The 17,200-nt window shown below is 34.3% G+C and overlaps 2 protein-coding genes across 4 annotated transcripts in view; both read right to left on the bottom strand.

Annotated features, from left to right (window-relative positions):
- Positions 1–4,101: 4,101 nt before the first annotated feature.
- The window catches only part of LOC123867523 (myc box-dependent-interacting protein 1), a 98,133-nt gene continuing 85,034 nt past the window's right edge, over positions 4,102–17,200 (bottom strand). For 2 of the 3 annotated variants that reach the window (XM_045909593.1, XM_045909595.1), the window contains 3 exons: positions 15,539–15,682; positions 7,808–7,950; positions 4,102–6,905 (listed from right to left, as the gene is read on the bottom strand). In XM_045909593.1, the coding sequence (XP_045765549.1) occupies positions 6,825–6,905; positions 7,808–7,950; positions 15,539–15,682 (368 nt within the window). In that variant the 3' untranslated portion in view covers positions 4,102–6,824. The remainder of the gene's footprint in view (positions 6,906–7,807; positions 7,951–15,538; positions 15,683–17,200) is intronic. The other variant, XM_045909596.1, reaches the window with a different exon arrangement.
- On the bottom strand, positions 12,247–14,864 carry LOC123867522. The gene is made up of 4 exons (XM_045909592.1): positions 14,630–14,864; positions 14,305–14,466; positions 14,068–14,165; positions 12,247–13,672 (listed from the first exon to the last, which is right to left on the bottom strand). The coding sequence occupies exons 1-4, from the start codon at positions 14,719–14,721 to the stop codon at positions 12,519–12,521; spliced, it is 1,506 nt and encodes a 501-aa protein (XP_045765548.1). The 5' UTR covers positions 14,722–14,864; the 3' UTR covers positions 12,247–12,518.

Genomic DNA, 17,200 nt, shown 5'->3' with positions numbered 1-17,200 from the left:
TTTTTATTAAAAACAAAACATAAATGGATGTCTTTTCGTGATTTGTTAATGTATTGATTACTATAAATTATAGATACTCTACTATAGATATTATATTACTAAGATATAGACATCATTTTCATCCATGTGGAGTCAGGTTTTAAAAGATGAAATGCTCTATTTTTAGGGTTCCGTACCTCGGAAAACGGAACCCTTATAGGATCACTTTGTTGTCTGTCTGTCTGTCCGTCCGTCCGTCGTGTCTGTCAAGAAAACCTATAGAATACTTCCCGTTGACTTAGAATCATGAAATCGTAAATTTGTGGTTACATCATTAAAAAAAATTGTTTCAATTTTCAAATTAAGATAACTTAATACCAAGTGGGGTATCATATTATATTATCATAGGGCTTTACCTGTAGGTACATTCTAAAACAGATTTTTATTTATTTTTATGTTCAATAGTTTTTGATTTATCATGCGAAATATCGAAAAAGATAACCGAGTACGGACCCTCAGTGTGCGAGTCTGACTCGCACTTGGCCGGTTTTTTTGTATATAATATAAGAGTCCTATGTCCACTCTTAGGCGTGTTACTCATTGCTCTACAGACTGGGAAATGCTTTACATGGAAAACTAAAATGGAACAAAGTTTCTCTACCACCTGAACGAATTTAACTAGAATAGTTTTGTTGCATTTTGCACGCGTTCCAACGATATGATAACTTTTCAATGGCTTACCTATTTACTTACAAGAGATGATGCTTAAATGCCAAATTTTTTTGTAACTATAAAACTGTAAATATAAAATATTTTTTCCGGGAATTGCTTCAAGAAAGGTTAAGAGAAGGAAGGATTCACCCGAGGTCGTCGAACCAGACAGGATTTATTGTCGAAAAGGTCATCATTGCAGACTGGGTGACCCTTAACCCCACCATAAAAGGATTTTGAGTAATTAACTACAATGTCAATTTAATACCATAGATGAATAACTGCATGTGACGTTTACCTTTACCTTTGTAGCTATATTTACAATTTACATATAGATACGCTACGGAAGCTGCGAACCTTTTGTTTATTGAAAACTAGTTTTTGCTCGCGACTTCGTCCGCGTGATATAAAGTGTCGTATTGTATTTTTTAAGCAATATATCACTTGTTTTAACGGTGAAGGAAAACATCGAGAGGGAACCTTTACGCCTGACGGCCTTCCTGACACAGTGGTAAGCATTGTGGTCTTAATAGTGGAGGTCACGGGTTCGATTCCCGGCAAGCTTTGGAATTTTATAATTTCTAAGTTTCTGGTATGGTCTGGTGGGAGGCTTCGGCCGTGGCTAGTTACCACCCTATCGGCAAAGCTGTGCCGCCAAGCGATCTAGAGTTCTGGTACGATGCCGTGTAGAAACCGAAGGGGTATGGGTTTAATGAAAACGGTCATACCCCTTCCAGGTTACGCCACAATGCTAAGCCAAAGCAAATCTCAAAAAGTTTAGCTTAAGATGTTTTCAAACACGCCGCGCCTCGGCTCTGTCAGTGTGCGTTGCGCTTACAACTACCAGTGTTTTATTCCATGTGTTGGACTCAGAGAGAATTTAGTATAGTGCTCTCTTTGTTACGTCATCTCATACAAATGACAAAAACTCAGTGGGCGTTAACTGTTTTGGAAGGCCAACAAATCGCCGACATGTTTTAAAAAATCATTCGAAATTCAATTTAAAAATGTTTTCAAACTCAATTGGAAAACATAGTTTACTTTTGTGATTGGTTGGTGACTCAAACGGTTAACACCCACTGAGTTTTTGTCTTTGTCCTTTGTATGAGAATATTTAACAGAGAGAGCTCTATACTAACTCCTCTCAGTGGGTAGAGTAGTCTTAGTTTTCAAACTCAAACTAAAATCCTAAATCACTTCTTTCATGTAATTCAAAAAAATGCCCAACAAATTATTTATTAAAAATCTTAGAAACCTTAGAAATAGATTTTTTGAATTTAGCTAAAAACATAAATGTAAGTATAAAAAATAATAAGTAATAAAAGACAAACTTACAAAATAGTCACCCAGATCAGGACACATGGAATGGTATTGTATCCTGTTAGAAAAATGAAACAGTAAATAAATTAAACACAAGAAATCAAAATAATTAAAACAAAAGTATTTAAAAGAAAAATATGACACCAATGCTTTCAGGCTGTATAAGTTTATTGTATACCCCATAAACCCTTAACTGCATATTCATAATATTATGTCCAAGCTTATTGCTCAAAGTTGTTTGAGCCCCACCACATACTTATTAGAAATTTTCTGTCAGAAAAGTTTCAATCTGTGAGCATCTGTGAAGAATCTCTTTGTATAATCTATCTGATCCAGCAACATTCTGAGTCTCATCTGCTTAGCTCAAAATATATGAGCAGAGAGCACCTTCCCAAGTGTGTCAGAATTTTTTCTGACCGACAATTTCTACTAGTAGGTATGCAGCTCACCAAAATATCATAATTAGGTTCCAGTAATTCAGAATTACTTTAAAGAGTCCTATTATATATTTTCTGATAGTTTGGTACTTACATAAAAATATATGAAATCTTTTAATTAAATCAGAACCAGTAACTAGGGAGGTACCTACCTATTATTTTGAAAATTATTATTTTACGTAAATATGTATACTATATTTTTACTTACATTTTTGAGCAGTTTTTTATGTTCCTGAAAAGAAAACCTTGATCAATAAATTGGCGGTCCAGAATGATAAATTAATGCACTTAAAATTGAAGTCACTTCATAACTTGAGTACTTTAACTAAAAATCTCACTCCAGCATAAATGGATAAAGTTCCAGTTTCTTTTGTATGAAAACAAACATCAATAAATCTCTATAAATAACAAAATGTCAATGGTTCAATGAACTTCGAAAGGTGAAAATAAATCGATTACCTACCTGTGTGTGGAGTTCTGCGCAAATATCCAAACAAGCAGAGGTCAAAACTCTAAAGTTATATATTTCTTAACTAAATTCGTGAATAATCTGTTAATTTTCAGTTGTTTTATTGAGTTTTTTCACGCGTTTATCACTGTAATTAAATTTGAATTCAGAAACACTCTCATAAAGAAAACTTGCCTTGACATTTGATTTTGACAATTTTATTGACAGTCGAACCACGCTCCGCAATTTGACATTGGCATTATCGTTTATCCTTGACATTGACGGTTTAGAAGATGGCCATGATTGACCAATGACAAAAAGGGTCACAGATGTAAGGTTAATCGTTCACCGGCTCGGCAGATCGCAATCGAGCGCGATGATACAGATATTTTCAAATGTTGTGATAAACTCCAAAGATATTTTCTGATTGGTTTTTAATGTTTTTATATGGTATAGTAGTTGGGGGGGATAGTAGGGAACGCTGCAAAAAAATGTCTCCTCATCCTGGTAATTAGTACTTATGAGATCCTGGACAAGAGCAAGACGGTAAAGTTTTTAAGTACTTACTTTTGTATAACTTTACCATCTAGATATCTATATTTTTGAAATCGCAATTGAATGATGCAAAACCCGCATATTTAAATAATTAACAAGATCGGAACATTTGGATTAAGGATAAAACCCGATCAAAATATTCATCTATTTTCAAAAAGCTCGCAATGTATCTAACAGAAAATTAATAATAATATTTTATAATAATAATATATTAATTGATATGCATATTGTAATAATTATTGACATGACCTATTCTATGACCAATCACTTTATTATTTTGACATTGAGGCTCAACCTTGAGACATGGATTTATTTAACTATTAACATGATTTTATTGTTGCTGTTTTTCTATTTATTTCATGCCAAATTATTGTAATAACCTAGTTACAATAATGGTTTACCAAATTGCAATGAATACCTACGATTATTATAAATCGTATTTGATTTCCTTTTTCTACTAATTTTTATTAATACTTTGTATTAATACCTACTAAGTGATCTCATTCTGTTAGAAAACTAAATAGGGAAATAACTTATATAAGTAGTACAATGTATATGTAATCATTGAGTTACTTTTCCCATTGCTTTTAGCAGGCCTAGAAATAAAATAGATACATTATGGAAAGGATTTATAAAATTAATAAGAGGCCATTTTGTGAGAAACATTTTATTTGCAGTTGTAAAAACTGTACAAATCTTAACAAACTTATAAATTATCATCTATTATGGACCTTCGCATGGCACTGCTGACGACAAAAGCCACATGTAACGTCGCGAATAGACTACTTAGAAATTTACATTCAATTCCTACATAACATCAGTCGTTTTAATCCTTTTAATATTGACCAAAGGTAGTCTAAGTAAATAATGATCTTATGGCTTTTGACTTCATTTTTGCTTTTTTTTAAGAACTTTCACTCACTGTTACACTGCGTTCAAAGAGTATACAACTAAAATATAATTGGGAGTGTTTGATTATAGTTTGTAATTCAATCTTTCCTTATTTCTAACATATGGTAATGAAAAGGTGATTATGTATTTACACACCCAAAAGCACCAGTTTTGACACAAATGTTCATATGGGTAGTTTCTTGATCGGTTCATTTGGATATGGGGACATTTTTCATTTTTTATTATTTTGTTTTTTATTTATAATTATTATTTCTCGCTTAACAATTTATATATATTTTTTATGATGTTAACTATGCCTTAAAAAATAAGTATTTATATTTCCTCAAAATTGAAAAATGTCTCCTGCCTTCAGTTAATTATTGTAAGCATCCCTAATTAATAAACATTAGTAATCAGTTCACTAATAGGATTAAAACAAAATTATATTGTAAAACTGATAAAACCGATTAAGGAAGCAAGTTTACAGATAAAATAATAAGTATAAATATTCGATTAAATTACTTGCTATGTTAAAATAATGGCTTTAACAATAATAAAAGGTCAACAATTTAAAACTGATTTATATATGTACACTAAAGCTAGTTGGTTGGTAATGAAGAATTAAGAATAATACATACATAGGAATTCAAACAAAAAAAAAAAGACAAAACCAATAGGAATAATGAAACACATTAATGTTTGTCCTTAATAATAATAATTAAAAATTTGAAGTTAATCTAATAATTTTCATTAAATAAATTAAATAATATAAAAAATGATTCAAAGAATACAGAAAATGTTCAAAATAAAACTACTAAATAAATATCAAAACAGTCAAACAATTCAAATGCAACCAGACATTAAAGACAATTATTATTATGTAAATAAAATGCAATAATTTAATTATAATATATTATTAATTTAAAATATAAGAGACGGAAACATGGATTGCAACAAAAACTATAGAAGAATAGAAAATACTAATTTAAGAAAATTTTAAAATAACCATTATTTATCAATAATAACCATTAGTTCTGATATTTTTACTATTGAATATATTAATTTTAACACAGTCGTATTTTTAATTAAATATGTATTAATAATAAATATTATTACAATTTTTACTATCTTTAACTTGGAGATAAATTTTTTTGGAAGATTTAAGTATCAAAGATTATTTCGTCACCATATTATTATATTATCAAATTTAATGTAAGGTCACTTCTTATTAATAATATAAATTTTAAGAATAATAATTACGACTGAGCAATTTTTTGAGATTATTATAATACAATAATTTCATAAAACTCGTCTAAAATATACAATACATAAAAAATACCAAAGTTTCAGATATGTTTATTACATTTCTTTTGTCGGCTGTGAAAATATAGAAACAGTATATTCGGTAATCAAGTAAAATAAAATTGACAAAATAAACGGGAGGCGCACATAATATTATATTACATTTCGTTGTAATACAATACAGACAATAAATAATATATATCTAGTAACGCTCAACAACTAAACGCTAACTTTCACGATGCGCACAGTGTTACGAAAATCCGAAAAAAATCTACGAGTATAATATAGTAGGATTAATATAAAAAGAGCGTTATTTGTTTTAATAGCATTCTTAAACAAGTCAAATACTTATTTTAAAATCACATATTAGTTTTTTTTTATAGACCGGATAGCTCGATTTTTAACAAAGAAAAAAAACGACTTTAATACCATATTCGGATTTGATATATTTCTCTATAATAGTTACAAAATTAACTGACCGTTCCCAAAAATAACAGCCTGTAAAATACGTCCAAACTAAGATTAGGAAAGCCGTATGACCTCTTTCTGTCAACTGTCAATTGCAAACTACGGTTCGCAAGAAAAATACTTTGCATAGAACGTTATAACGATTTTTTCTACATTATTTTATTGAGTCTTAGTACTAAAAATCTATTAAAAATATATTGAATCAAGACACATTTCCAGCTAAGGCGTCACAATATGGCGGAAATTCATTCCTATTCTTAGTTTGGACGCATCATATATTCGGTGAATTCAAAACACTGTACGCATTGCTCTATTCACATCAAAGTTAGCGTACAGTACTACCATTTTTATAAGTTACGCGGATGTACCTGCGCAGAAATCTTATTTTTGAATGGCGCGCGAATATTTCAGCCAATTAAAGCGCGCGTCCGTCCGCTATTGGTTGATACCTACGCGCCATGTTTTGTATGCGTGTATTATGAGTAAGACAGCACGCGTCACGCGCGTTGTCCTTGTGTTTAAAATCTTATCGTCAAGTAATAAGGTCTATATTTTATTGGTGTGCATTCGGCTTTAATGGGTTTCCTTTGCGAGTATTGTCGATGCAACATATAAAAGTAGTAGTACTGTACGCGAGTGGTACGGACTACGGACGCCCCGCGGTCCGCTACATACTACAACACCGGTATGTAGTGTTACGCAGTACGGACCGCTCAGATAGGCCGCGTGAAGTTGGCGGGGAACATGCCCTTCTCATTGGTCGATTCCTTTATACCCATTAGCCAGCCTTCCTCCTGCAAAAAAAAAAGTAAATGTATTTTCTAGATGAAATGATGTACACGTATCATGTACAACAGTATTCATGATTAATTTAGGGCTGGTCGACTAAATTCAATAGTCCATACCTCACGATAAGTTATTCGGAGATTAAAAAATCAGTCCTTACAAATACTAATAAACTCGAACGAGCGGCGATAGATTCTTACAAAAAGTTGGAGAGGAAAAGCCCACCACGGTCTTCCTTATCTCACATTTTAAAAGATATGAAAAAAAAAGATTTTCTTGTAATGAGTGTAATTTTTCCTAGACAATTTTCATGCAATATATCATAGGTTATGTAAAACCTACGTCAATGTTTTGTATTTTTGGTTTTGAAAAGTAGTGACGCAAAAGACAGATGACGGATATCAAACTCGAAAAATTAAGGAAAGAAAATATAATTATAAGCGGGGAAAATATACAAAAAGTTATCCTGATTTCTCTCGTTATTATTCAGTTAGACCCAGGTAGTATCTGATAGTCTTGCACAAATATAAAGAAAAGAAAGAAAAAACGTTTATTTTTGAAAGATATTCCACACATTACCATATACCTATGGGTCAGGTTATTCCGGCACCTCTAATACTTGAGCATTAAAGTCAAAAGACCTCAAATAGAAGAAACGCTGGCATAAACTGGCATAACCCGAAAAAAAAAGGTCCCAACTCAGCATAAATGCTGTATGCCTTGCCCATACACAAAAACATACAGCGCTGAATTTCAGCCGAAACCCCGATTCGTGTCAAATCAGGTCAAATGTGGTTCAAATCAGATGTTTACAATGAGTTGGCCGAGATGGATCGCCGCTTGTTATACATCCGAACCAAAAAGGATGGTTAGAACAACTGGGCACAGTGCACACATTCCACATGATTACCTGTTCGTCTGGATCGTCGTACTCCACGACGCGTATGATGTCGCCCACCTCGAATGACAGCTCGTCGCAGTCCTCGCGCGTGTAGCGGTACGTCGCGCGCACGCGGTACAGCGTGCCGGCCGGCAAGCCCGCCAGAGTCGCCCCTAGACCATACAAACACATATATCCTACTGTTTCATACTTTCCTTGTCTTTACACAAGTTTAATCTATTAAAACTATGGTTCTAAATTCAAATTCAAAGTGTTTTTTATTCAATTAGACGTTTACAAGCACTTTTGAAGCGTCAAGAGCATCTACCACTGGTTCGGAATGCCTTAATCTAAGTAAGGTAAGGTCTTACTTTTGTACATGGCATATATTGTATGTCAAGTCTTTGAAAAGAGCAACCGAGTTTCTTTTGGTTCTTCTCGGTAGGAAAGGCATTCCGAACCAGTGGTAGATGCTTTTGACGATTCAAAAGTACTTGTAAAAGTTTAATTGAATGAAATATTTTGAATTTTGAATTAAATTTCTACCAAGGAAAACGTCTATCATACTAGCACCAATCTTTAAAAACCTCATCATCATCATCAGCAGCAAGCCATCAGCTCATTATTGAGCACCGTGCCTACTCTCAAAATGAAAAATGTTTAGGCCATAGCACATTTCACGACCATTTCACTCTGGCCATATTCCAGTCAAGTGCCGATTGGGTTGACTTCACAGATCTTAACATGACTTGGTGGAGAACTCTCGGAATGCTAATTCCTTCACGATATTTTCCTTCACTGTAAAAACAAGGGATATTCAATGCTTAAAACACACTTAGGTAAATCCAAAAAATTAGAGGTGCTTGTTTGGGATCGTGCCTAAAACCTAAGGCTTTCTAAAATTGTCGTATGATATTCTATCGCAATTCAATTATACTATGTTTTGGTGTACTACAAGTAACAACGCATCCAGTTTGCAGAAAATAGTTTGCGCATCTACATATTATAATATATTAAAGGCATTCGATGAACTTCTGTCGCATCACAACACTATGTAGTTTTCACCTTTAGGTACTTCTTGTCCACTTTACAATAAGTATACTGTTAATTTATAAAGAAACAGCGTGCATTATTTGCTATTAATGTATATATATAACGTAACTAATATAAATTTATGGCACGAAACTTTAGATAGTAAACAGGTTAATAATAGACAATACTGAACAATCGAGCCAAGCGTTAGAAAAAATCTATTAAGCAAGCCATTCCAAGAAGAATAGATATTTACAAAATAGAAATTCCGCAGCCTGTAAAAAATATATATGTAACAACAAACATGACACACTATAATATAATAATCATTGAAAATATTGCTTTTTAAAAAAATATTTAACATATTATAATTTAGATAAATATTTTATAACATTTTTTTTATAAAAAACCGATTTTGATGTAAGCAGGCAATACATAGGTGAGTTATGTAGGTACTAAAACTTTCTGTGCAATATATGGGTTAAATATGTGAAGTACTATCGATTAAGTAGTTAAGAAATGCCTAAAAAAATATATACGAACAATATTCTCTTTTAAAAAATGTGTTAAGGCCGAGCGTTCAACAGTTAGAACTATATAATTAAGTAAAAAAATAAGCAATGCATGTATATATTATGATATAAGTATGAATTAAAATGTGTGCTCGAATTTTCGTAGACGGTGAAAGATCAGCCTTAAGTTCACAGCATCCAATTTTATTTTTGGAGAAGTGCCTTTTTTTCTCATCTGGCTTTAGAGGGGAAGTGTCAAAGTCATTCCAATGGAGCCGTTGCTTCCGGTTTCAAAGTTGTAATGGGGATGATGCCTAGGTCAAAAATAAATTATTTCTTGGTAATTATTAAATAGTGTTTTCCAAAATTCGTAAAATCCGCATTCGATGCTAGTTATAAGTTTGCTAACGATTTTAAATTATCGATTTAACTAAAAAAGTACGTTAAATTACGTCAAATGTTATGCTGTCACATCTGTGAATTTCATACAAGCTCCCTTACTAAGCGAGCGTTTTGACGTTTGATAAAAAGTCGCTGATTTGACTAGTAGTCATCATCCCTATTCTGTGCTACCGTTTTCTACTTTACAAATACTACCACTTACCTGATGTTAATACTTATACCATTAAATAAAATATACAATTTACAGTGTGGCTAATTCTTTTGTAAATAATCTTTAAACTTAACTAAATTGACAGATCTGAATCTAGTGATAACCTTTTCCACAGGGAGTGTGATGCTTAAAAAATGACTTCTCACACGCCATTTTAACTTTATGTGTCTTCAAAAGTACGATTTTAGTCCCTATTTTAAAGGTGAACCGTATTTTTGACATAACAGTTGAGTTGACCGATAGAGTTACAAGTGTAAATTAAAAATTTATAACACCCCCAACAAAGTGTCTGAGTTTTCCAAAACATCATTTTCAAATAAATAATTATGTATCCAGGCAACGTCCATCTTGACAGCTAGACATTTGTCAATTGACATAATATTACGAACCTAACGGTCTGTTACAAAGTAACAAGAAAACTAGAAAAGAGCTGATAACTTTTAAACGGTTGAACCAATTTTCTTGGATTATAGCTAAGAACACTCTCGATCAAACCACCTTTAAAAAAACCTATATAAAAATCAGTTCATTCGTTTAGGCGCTACGATGCCACAGACAGACACACAGATATACACGTCAAACTTATAACATCCCTCTTTTTGGGTCGGGGTTAAAAATGGCGCGTGACAAGTCATTTTGTACGGACTATATTATGCAAGGGATCAATATATTCAGACCTGTTCTACATTGGCATCTGACAGGGATTGCTTACAATATAATTAGCCAGACCAGCAAACTTGAGCAATGGGGATGCTGACTGCCATTTTATCACGCCAGATGGCGCATCGTCGCCATGGCCATTGAAAACTGTCATATTCATACGTTTAATAACCTTTCACAAAGTAATTTTTTAATTTTCTCAAAATATGCCTCTTTGTGCTGTGCCAGGATGTACTAACTCCGGTGTCCATTTATTTCCGAAAGATCCAAAGTTAAAAAAACAGTGGGAGAAGGTTATACGTCGCAAAAATTTTGTGGCGACTTTGCATAGCAGGTTATGTCGGAATCATTTCCAAGAGTCTGATTATGTAGGAGAGTCAGCTTACACAGGTGAGTTAAAAAGTATCTAATTTCAGTCATTAGTGTAACAGAATCGCAGTTATCATTTGTACCAGTGTGTTCATGGAACTATAAATATTTTACTGTGTTTGAAAGCTGATTTCCAACACACATAATTTGGTTTGAATATTTCCCTAGTTTCTTTTAAAGAATAAACAAACCATGCATCACTAATGTATCACTATGTATCCTGTCACCCTTTATCCACCTATAGTTTTAGGCCTGGTCTAAAAAGCTCTTATTTTTTATCTTACTAGTTATGTTACAATACTAGTTTAGACAAATAATATTGCTGACTTGTTCAATTTATTTTTATTTTTCAGGATATCCTCAAATATGCAGGTATTTAAAAAAGGGGACCATACCAAGCATATTTCCTTGGTCCACCCATGTGTCAACAACGCCTACATCAAGAGCCCGTCGATATTTGGCAAGAAGCAGACGCCAAATTGACTTCGGTCAACCAACTGTGGATGAAAGTATTCCAGAACCCTCTACGAGTACTGAAATAGAAATATCTACAATAATAGAGTCCTCAACAGAAGACATTACTCCAAAAGCAATATCTGTTAGCACTCAGTGTGGTAGTACTTTAGGAATATTATCACTAGAAGCTATGAGAGGCAATAATAAAACTATTCATTTTTATACCGGTCTTGAAAACTATGACAAATTCATGCTGCTCTTAGACACATTAACTCCTATGTGCTATAATTTAAACTATTTGAGAAGTACAGTTATGAATGTTTGTGTTCGTGACCAAATGTTAATAACAATGATGAAACTTAGAAGGTATTTACCAGATTTTGAGTTGGCATTTTTGTTTGGTATTTCAGAAACTAATGTTGCAAACATTTTTATAACATGGATCAATTTTATGTATGAAATATGGAATTTAATTGATATTTGGCCCACTAAAGAATTAGTTGAATACTTTATGCCGGAGGCATTTAAAAGAGGTTTTCCGAGTACAAGAATTATTGTGGACACAACGGAAATACCCATTACAAAGCCTGGTAATCCTATAGCACAGCAAGTGACATTCAGCAATTATAAACACAAAAATACTGTGAAGGCTATGATTGGGGCAACACCTGGTGGTCTAATATCATATATCTCAGAATGTTATGGTGGTTCTGTCAGTGATAGACAGATCATAGAAAGATCTGAGCTGGTTAATCGTTGTGACAGTGGCGACTCTATTATGGCTGATAGAGGTTTCAATGTGCAGGATATATTTGCTACTAAAGACGTTACTATTAATATTCCAACATATTTGAAAGGAAAGACACAAATACCTGGTATTAGAATAGTCCAGGATCGAAAACTAGCAAGCAAACGAGTGCACATAGAACGTATTATTGGGCTAGCCAAAACTTACAAGATTTTAAAAAGTGAATTAAGCCCATACCACGTAGCCTTATCATCAAGAATTTTATTCATTTGTGCTTTTGTATGTAATTTTAGAGAAAATATTATGAAATAAAAGCTGTTTAATCTTATATAAATTTTTTATTAGACATTATTATTCTTTATATAGGAGTTTTTTAATCACAGCAGCTTTAAAGAAGTTGTGATAAAAATAATCAAGTTTTTCTAACATGTACTTAATGAATTCTTCATCATAATCAATGAATATGACTTCTAAACTTTTGAAGGTATAAACCAATAAGTTGCAAAATTTCCTTTTTGTGACATACAATTGCCCTTGTATTTGATAGTAATATATGTTGTTCTTTTTCAAAGAGAGTTTCCCATTTTCATATTGTAGATATGGCACATTTAGTGGACAAACTTCTTTGTTCCGCGAACTATATGGACATTTTACTTCTATTATTGTTTCTGATCCCAGTAAGCCATCAGGGGATGCTCCTAGGTAAGGACGTTCCTTACTCAAAAATAACCCACATTCTGTAATTTCAAGATTAAAAGTGTCCATATATTTTTTCATTGCAATTTTTTCATTTATATTACCATGTGCCATTGCTTTGGTTTTTATTGTAGTTTTATGTAAGATTTGACTGGAATATTTCAATAAACTTTCAGTTTTTAAATGGCACACAGTATGAAAAATGCTGGCTGTTATATGGGTTTTTCTGTAACTATGCCATTTTGGGTTATTGCTTTGTCCTCGAGTCTCCCTTTCTATTTCCAGAATCTTTTGTTCTGATACATTTTGCAATACCATAGATTCTAAAAAACAATCTATAGCACTTTTTTCCAAGTACTCATGGTCCAAACATATGCTTCGTTGGCTGGCTACAGGATATATCTGTTTTATAGGCATTGATGACTGTGGATAATTTAGAATCATGGACTGGAATCTGCATTGAAATGCCTTCTTGTCAAAATCAGGGTTTTGCTTCAAGTATGGCGAGAAGACAGTATTATTTATATCCCTTTTTGATGGGAATCTGGAAGCTCGTAATGGAGTAGCATAATATTTCCTTGATGGCTTATGGAATGTCTGTAGTTGTGACGTAGAAACTTCATGAAGTATTATTATTTTTTGCTGGACAATGTTTTCTGCTGCAAGAAGCACCACAGCAATGTGTTTACAGTGGGCTTCATTGCCTTCACCTGCTGCACATTCACAGTTTGCCTCTTCAGGCATTCCATCGTTATTTAATTTGATGTTAATCTCGTATTGAAGTTGTTTCATGGATGCCTTGCAATAACCTGGAAGTATAGGTATAATAAATTTTAATTATCAAATTAAGGCAAGTACACAAACAAAATCTAAAACCACACTGTCATACCACAATCAATAGTAGTTGCATATTATTTCAGTCATCGCCTTTTATTTTCTTATATCCTACTAATATTAAAAATGCAAAAGTATGTTTGTTTGTTGGTTTATTCATTTGTCCTTCAATCACGCCACAACAGAGCAATGGAATGTGATTTTTTGTATGGGTATAGTTAAGAACCTGAAGAGTGGCTACTTTTTATCCTGGAATATTGTGTGAGGAGTTTCAGTAGTACTTAATCAAAAAACTTATTCCACACAATTTCCAAGGCATCAGCTAGTTAAAATTAAATAGCTAGTCTAGTATAAGTGGAAATAAGCCTACCTTTTAGGTAAGTATCTTGGCCAGATGTTGCTGATCGTAAAACAAGAAGGTATCTCGATTCATACAATTTAACAGCATCGCAGATATTTTTATTGAATCTGAAATAAATACCAATGCATGAGGACTGAATGAGGCTTAGGGTATTACATGATAAATAAAGGAACAGTATTATTATATTAAATGTCTTTTGAAAGAATTATATTATATTATTTGTTATTATAAGCACTAGGTACCTACCTATCAAAGTAACTTTGAATATGATGTTTGGTAATCTTCGGCAATATGGTGGAGCTATTAACGTCTTTGTAAAGTTCTACAGCAGGTACGTCAATTGCTTGGCTTTGAGAAGCTTGCAGGGTTTGGTGACCAAAATTAAAATTTCGATCGTAGGCTTCTAACCTAAAAATTAAAAACATATATTATGTACTAAAGTAACGATCTCAGGACTATACTTAATTTTTTAACATGAATTATTTAAGAATAAAAACATTCAAATCCAAAAAAAAGGTGCTAATTATATAAAAGACCACTAAAAAAAATTAATAATATATATTAGGACTACCTTTCTACAAGTTCCGATTTCTTTCCAGTTATCCTCCCTCCTCGTTTTTTTAATTCGTCTTTCAATTCTTTGAGCTTCCAGGTAGAATACATATCAAGTATTGCGTTGATCGATAGGTTTTAACCACAAAAAACAGCAAAAAATCGATTTGCAAACTGATGTAAACAAAGCAATTACAAAATGACAGCGGCCATCGCGCTTCTAGCGCCCTCTGCGCTCAGCTTTGCGTCAGCATCTTCATTGCGCTGTATCGATTTTCAGATCCCTTTGGCTGAACGTATTGGGAGTGCATTTCTACCGTGCGAGCGCACGTGATTGGTTATTGTTGCGGACTTTTTTAGGGTTCCGTACCTCAAAAGGAAATACGGAATTCTTATATTAGGATCACTTTGTTGTCTGTCTGTCCGTCTGTCCGTCCGTGGTGTCTGTCAAGAAAACCTATAGGGTACTTCCTGTTGACCTAGAATAATGAGGCAGGTAGGTAGGTCTTATAGCACAAGTAAAAGAATAAATCAGAAAACCGTGAATTTTGTGGTTACATAATTTAAAAAAAAAAAAGTATTTCAATTTTCAAAGTAAGATAACTATACCAAGTGGGGTGTCATATGAAAGGGCTTTACGTGTATATTCTAAAACAGATTTTTATTTATTTTTATGCATAATGGTTTTTGATTTATCGTGCATAATGTCGGAAAAATTACCCGTAACATTTGCCAATGCGTTGCCGGCCTTTAAGGAATTTGTTGGTCCGCCCCTTGAAAAATCTGATGTTGTAATCAGAATACCGCCGAAGGGAGTTAATTCCACAGTTTGCATGTGCGTGGAACTTTCCCCCCACTACGCTTTTTGCTCAAGTTGTTTGTCGGTCACTATTACCGAAACACCTACACTTTAGTACACTACACTTACCGACGGGTATGTCATACACCTCTTCTGTTTTGGGCGTCTGGTTGAGTTTGTCCGTCTCTTTCTTATCCGTTGTATCGTTGTGCGTGTCGTCCTGCTGTCTCGCTTCCTCGTTGTTGTTGAGCTTGGGTACTGCACCCGGCGACCCTGGGGAAGGCGAGCTACTCAAGCCACTACTGTGCGTACCGGTTGTATGTACAGTGGAAGGGGTTTTATTGTGAACTATACTGGGGGTGCGGTTGGAGGAATTTTGTAAATAGCGCTTTAAGGTATAGGTACCATAACGATTTATTCGAAATGTCTAGTAAGTCCATTGTTGTATAATCAGTATTTATCGGACAAGAACAAAACAATAAATTAAAGCTTTTGTAGACATAGCAACAAATTCAGGCTAAATTAAAAAAAAATATAGGTAATCATTTTGGGGTCAAAAAAATGTTTTTACTGAATAAAAGTTTCATGTGGTTCTATTGAAAATATAGCATTCAAAATCTGGACAAAATCATGAACACGAGCAAAATCTTCCGTTCATACTATAAATAATTATTATCATATAAAAATAAATAAAATTAATACGAGTAGAGCCTAGCGTGAGTTTTTTTCTATATACCTAGAGTATGTGACGTGCATTCAATACAAGACATGCCAGTATAGCGTCGTATTTGATGTTCATTGTACCACCAAACAAAGCACCCATTGCGCTGGCCAGAGGTTTTTTATCTAACTTTATCTACTTTTACATATCCATCGTTAAATGATGTTACCTCACAAACACGAATGTCACAGAGCTCCTTCAACCCTCCTATCTCGGGTAGGGGCCCAGACGGCGAAGCGGAGTCCTCATAAGCGGTTTGCGTTGGCTAAAGGATCACTCTTCCCCCGTAGATCACCTGTCCCCGGAGAGGGGGAGGGTGGCAAGTCGCCGTCATGCGTTGTAGTTAATTTACTCACAGATAACTCATACAGCAGCTTTGTATTCATGGATGACGCGACGCTGCTCTTGACGCCCGCGATGCGGAAGAGTCCAGTTGAATGGGCGTCATTGGCTTGGGGTCACTGGTTCTCTCAGGTCTAAAAAGCCCGACGGGGAGGACTCTTTCTCCCGAGGCAAGGAGAGCCCGGCGTAGTCGTCGTCGTCGTAGAATATATAGCTTACCCTTGACATCAATTTCAAAGCTCCTCCAATATTTATAGTCGGACGGTGAAGAAGCGGCACGGGCTCAGGGGTCATCGGCGCCATCAGCGCGTGTGGGACTCAACTGTCCCCAGAGGGATAAAGTCACCATTGCAGTTTAACTCACTGATAGAAATGTCATACAGCTTCTGCATCTTTGTATCCTGGGGTGGCGAGATGGAGGTCACCGGCACCCTCGGCGTGAGGGGTTAGGCTATCCCAGGGGCGAGGCAGTGAGTCGCCGTCGTAGTGAAACTCACCAAAAGGGACGTCATATAGTTCTTCAACTATCTTATCTTAGCGCGGCGCGGCGGGCGTGACAGGCGGCGAGGAGGGGTCGTAGCGCGGGATCAGGGGACATCGGCGCAGTGGGCGTGGGGATCAACTGTCCCCAGAGCCTCGGGATAGCACAAAGTCACCATTGCAGTATAACTTACCGATAGAAATGTTATACAGTTCCTCCACCTTTTTATCCTCGGGTGGGGAGGCGG

This window comes from Maniola jurtina, chromosome 8 (genome assembly GCF_905333055.1).
Source record: "Maniola jurtina chromosome 8, ilManJurt1.1, whole genome shotgun sequence".
Classification (NCBI taxonomy): domain Eukaryota; kingdom Metazoa; phylum Arthropoda; class Insecta; order Lepidoptera; family Nymphalidae; genus Maniola; species Maniola jurtina.
This window is presented reverse-complemented; position numbering and strand designations above follow the sequence as displayed.

Coding starts and splice junctions, on each gene's coding strand:
- LOC123867522 (XM_045909592.1), bottom strand. CDS start 14,721: ATGTATTCTACCTGGAAGCTCAAAGAATTGAAAGACGAATTAAAAAAA. Junction 14,166..14,304: donor ATTCAAAGTTACTTTGATAG/GTAGGTACCTAG, acceptor TATTTATTTCAG/ATTCAATAAAAATATCTGCG. Junction 13,673..14,067: donor CCAAGATACTTACCTAAAAG/GTAGGCTTATTT, acceptor CTATACTTCCAG/GTTATTGCAAGGCATCCATG.